Genomic DNA, 4,182 nt, shown 5'->3' with positions numbered 1-4,182 from the left:
AATAGCACGTAGGCTACAAAACTGAGAGCTGTCCTTAGGACCTGGACTACTCTTGCCGACTCCTGACCCTGATCTGACCCTGACTGTGGGGTTCTGTGGGGCAGGCTGGAGTCCCGCTTGTCCTCAGACCTCAGCCGCATCCTGCAGCTCCTTCAGCAGCCCCTGCCCCAAGGCCACACTGGCTACATTCTGGGAGCCCCAGCCTCCAATGACCTGGCCTTGTTTCCTGCGCCCTCAGCGACTCAGATCCCAGGAACCAGGCTGCCCCAGAGCAGTCTGCCCCCTGCACAGGTGAGCAGGTGAGGGGATCCGTTTGCCTGGAGGCAACTACATGCCTTCCCCCACCCCCACCTTGGTCTCAGTGTGGTGTCAGGCCTAGAGCCTAGTGGCTGGATAGTAACTGTGGCTTTTGCTGTCTTGCCTTATGGTCTGAGTCATGACAGGGCATTTTGGACAATTAGCGGCAAAGCCCGGATTATGACTGAGACCCCACAGCTGGGGCAAGGGTACAACGACACAGTTCCTACCAGTTCTTAGCCCTCAAGTCAGGGTGGCCTGGGGGTGGGGAGCTTCACCACATTGCATGCCTCCCTTTTCCTTGCCCCTCTCAGACCCCAAGCTACGACGACTTGGACAAATGTGGGCCGAAGCGCAGGAACTCTTCCTCCAGGATGCCTCACCTGGTCATGGATATGGACAAAACTCTGACATTGTCCTCGGAACCAGAGCAGCCTGAGGGGCTCCTGTCACCCCTGGCCTCACCTCTGTGTCCCCTAGAGGTACAGGGGCTCGTGTGTGGTCCCCGCTTCCCCTCTCTCCCTGAACACCTCGGCTCTGTCCCCAGGCACCTGGAGTTCCAGAGACACGGCTCAGATCCTGGATTTATGGGGAGTTAGAGCCGATGAACCGCAAGATAAAGGACATCATGAGGGGATTAAAAGTGGGTGAGGTGAGAGTTAAGGGTTTGGGGGAAGCAGACAGCCACCCAAATGGGCCTCTGAAAACCATTCTCCTAGACTAGCTACAAACTTCTAACCCAGCTGACCCACGATGGCAGGGGTGAGGAGGCTCAGGACTTTTCCCAGCCTCCTCCAAGGCTCTGTTTAGATAGCAGGCCTGGTGGAGGGTGGGTGAGCCTCAAGTGTAGAGGTAGCTTACAGGACAGAGGGGTCAGTGAGAAAAAGAGAAGTTCCTGATCTTCTGTGTGAAAGCCTTGTTCTGGACTGGGTACAATCACCTCCTCAGTCGAGTCAGAACTGCCCCATTGCCTCTTGGCTCAACTCCCAAGCTTGGTCAGACCTCCCCCTGAGACCCTGTGACCTGGCTTAAGATGAAAGTGTCCTCTGTAGTGGACATATCAGGCCACAGAGCTCCAGCCCGGAGCTGCTCCACCCCTGATGTTTCTGTGATGACCTTTGGGACTCCAGTGGATAGTAGAGTGTGTCACAGCTAATAAAGTCTGCACACTGGGCTGCGTGTGTAACTTACCTGAGGGTAATTGTGTCCTTGACTGTGCTATGCTCCCAACATCTATTGTCTTCTCTAAGCCCTTCTCACAAGGAGCTATGTGTTGGGGATCTGAAGGAGGCTTTCTGCTGGACCCAGGAATCCCTGGATCTTGGGGCTCTTAGCTAAGCTGGGGTGAAGGGAAGCAGAGAGGTACTGGCTTGGTGGTCACTGGGAATCATGACAACAGCCAACATTTTCATAGCATTCACCCTGTGCTGGGCACTGTGCTGACTTCTCTGCAGATATTAGCTCACCTAACCCTTACAACAACCCCGTGTGGTCAATGTTATTCTCCCTATTTTAGAAAAGTGGGATCAGAAGCAGAGAGAGAATAAGAAACTTACACGAGCATGAAAGGGACTTCTAGGGGCCTGGTACTGTTCTGTTTTCTGATCTAGATGCTGGCTACATGAGTGTGTTTCAAGTTGTGAAAATATGTGCACGTCTATGTATAACTTATGCTTTGATTAAAAAAAAAAAAAATGGACATGGTTCCATAGCATAGCGGTTAGCACATCTGCTTTACACACAGAAGGTCCTGGGTTCACATCCCAGTGGAGCCACAGTCCATGGTCTATGGCCATGCCACCCTGAACAAGCCCGATGTCTGATCTTGGAAGCTAAGCAGAGTTGGGCTTGGTTAGTACTTGGATGGGAGACCACCTAGGAAGACCAGGTGCTGTAGGCATAAATAATAATTAAGAAAAAAAAAAAAAGAATCTTGCCCAACAATACAGGAAAAAGAGGATATAATTTCAACTCAAATGGTCTGGCTTGAGAATATATGCAGTTAACTACTTCACTGAAATGGGCTGTTGTCCAAAAAGTACCCAGTCGTTGGTCTTCAGTTCTCTTTGCTCCAAGATTCCCTAAAAAAAATTGAAAATGTATATGCCCCTCACATATTTTTAAGTTTACATCTGAGATATTTTATTAATAAGTTTAAATAGTTGCAAAGGATGTAATTTCCAGTGTGTTGTAAATAGTGGCACTTCATAAACCATTTCATTTACATTGATCCATTTCGATCCAAATAGCGTAGTGATTTGAGAGCCAACATCACTCGTTTTAAAAACACTAGAACAAGCTTTTCTTTACATCATTCCTTTTTCTCTTCTCATATTTCCAATATATTCCTCCCAGTTTATGCTACATGTAATTTATTTCCATACTTTAAAGTCTATTATTGATAACCTTATTGTATCTCTGCAACTCAAATATATAAATTGAACATTTTAAATTAATTTTTGTAATCTTACCAAGGCTTCAAGGGTTACACTTATTATAGAGTTTTTAAAAAAATATACACACATTTTTATAAAAACTAATATTTATTGGAAATGCATCTCTTAAAAGGCTATTTTCCTATCATGTATGTGGATGAATAGCACTTTTTTATTAGAACAAGACAAGTTTCAGCGACACTTTTGTACCTATTTTTATTTCCTTTTTAAAAAAACTTAAGCACAGAGAAAACTTGTTCACATAAGTAGATGAGACCTTAAGAGGTTCGTTATGGATAGCAGTGTCACTCAATTCTTTGAATTCTTTCTGAGTCGTCTAACAGTTGCACTTATTTTAAAAACGATATTTAATGATAACATCTAACGTCAATACACTATTTTTTTTACAGCAAAGAATTGGAAACCATTTAAATGATAAACATTCGGACTCTTCTCTATTTCAAACTCAAGACACGGCAGATTTAGGGCTTGATTAGCATTTGCCTTGGGATCCAGGGCCAGGAAAAGATAGAACGAGAACCGGAAAAAAGTTAAAAAAAAGAAAAAAAAGAAAAAAACACTTAGAACCGTGCTGGTCGGGTCTCTGTCTACTAAAAACCAACCCTAGAATTCTGAGCATTTCTAGAATGGATAGGAAAGCCCGGGAAGGCCAGACAAGCTGGCCTGACCGTGAGTACATTGGTGGGTCGGTGCACAAACAGCTTGTCCGTGGCCTACCTTTGGAATACTGGGAGAACAACTCTCCCGGCTTAAAGGGGGCGTTGGCATGAGTGAAGAGGAAATGTGGTTCCCGTGGTTCCCGTTTGGCTCGCGGGCCAGACTGCCAGGCCGCGGGGCTCAGTGCCACGAAATGCAGCGGGCCCTCGCGTAAGGCAGGATTTAAATTTTTACTCGACAGTGTGAAGAAGCCGCCCGGAATAGCAGCTGCAATGTGGAAGTCAAAGGAGGTCACACAACAGATTTCACTCTTAGAGACTTGGCCTAGAACTGGGAGGCCTGCTGCTCCGCACGCTCGCCTCTTGTCACCCACGCCCCCATTCACCCGCACTGCGCCGTTATCTCCCTGACTGACATCTTTGTCAGCCAATGACCTTTGGAGCTGAGAAAGCGCCAGCCCCTTGGCATTGGGCGGGGCAAGTGAGTGGAATGACAAACATATATACCAATAGAGAGGAAGTTTCGAAAGCTACGGGTATGATAGCCAATGAGGAGAAGGAACTGTTCTAAAGGACGTGTCAGGCAGCCAATAGCCGACGCCGCTGAAGGGAAGCATGGCTTCCGTTCTGAGAGGGCGGGGCAGCATCTCAAACGGAAGGTGGTTGTCGTCGGAGCTCTAGCTGGTTTGAAACTGGGGGTCGGGCCCGGCAGTCGTTGTCTGTCGCCGCGGCCCCGCTTCCGGGCTAGGCCGTCCCTGCCCGCCCCCGCCCCG

At 47.9% G+C, this 4,182-nt stretch overlaps 1 protein-coding gene and 1 pseudogene across 1 annotated transcript in view; both read left to right on the top strand.

The window, feature by feature from the left end:
• KCNH6 (potassium voltage-gated channel subfamily H member 6) overlaps window positions 1-896 on the top strand; it is a 20,918-nt gene extending 20,022 nt beyond the window's left edge. The window contains exons 12-13 of the mRNA XM_006912430.1: window positions 105-291; window positions 612-896. Coding sequence (XP_006912492.1) covers window positions 105-291; window positions 612-896 — 472 coding nt within the window. The remainder of the gene's footprint in view (window positions 1-104; window positions 292-611) is intronic.
• Window positions 897-2,081: 1,185 nt separating this feature from the next.
• LOC112480111 lies at window positions 2,082-2,197 on the top strand (annotated as a pseudogene).
• The last annotated feature ends 1,985 nt before the right edge of the window (window positions 2,198-4,182 follow it).

The sequence above is a fragment of the Pteropus alecto genome, unplaced genomic scaffold (assembly GCF_000325575.1).
Source record: "Pteropus alecto unplaced genomic scaffold, ASM32557v1 scaffold134, whole genome shotgun sequence".
Taxonomy (NCBI): Eukaryota; Metazoa; Chordata; class Mammalia; order Chiroptera; family Pteropodidae; genus Pteropus; species Pteropus alecto.
This window is presented reverse-complemented; position numbering and strand designations above follow the sequence as displayed.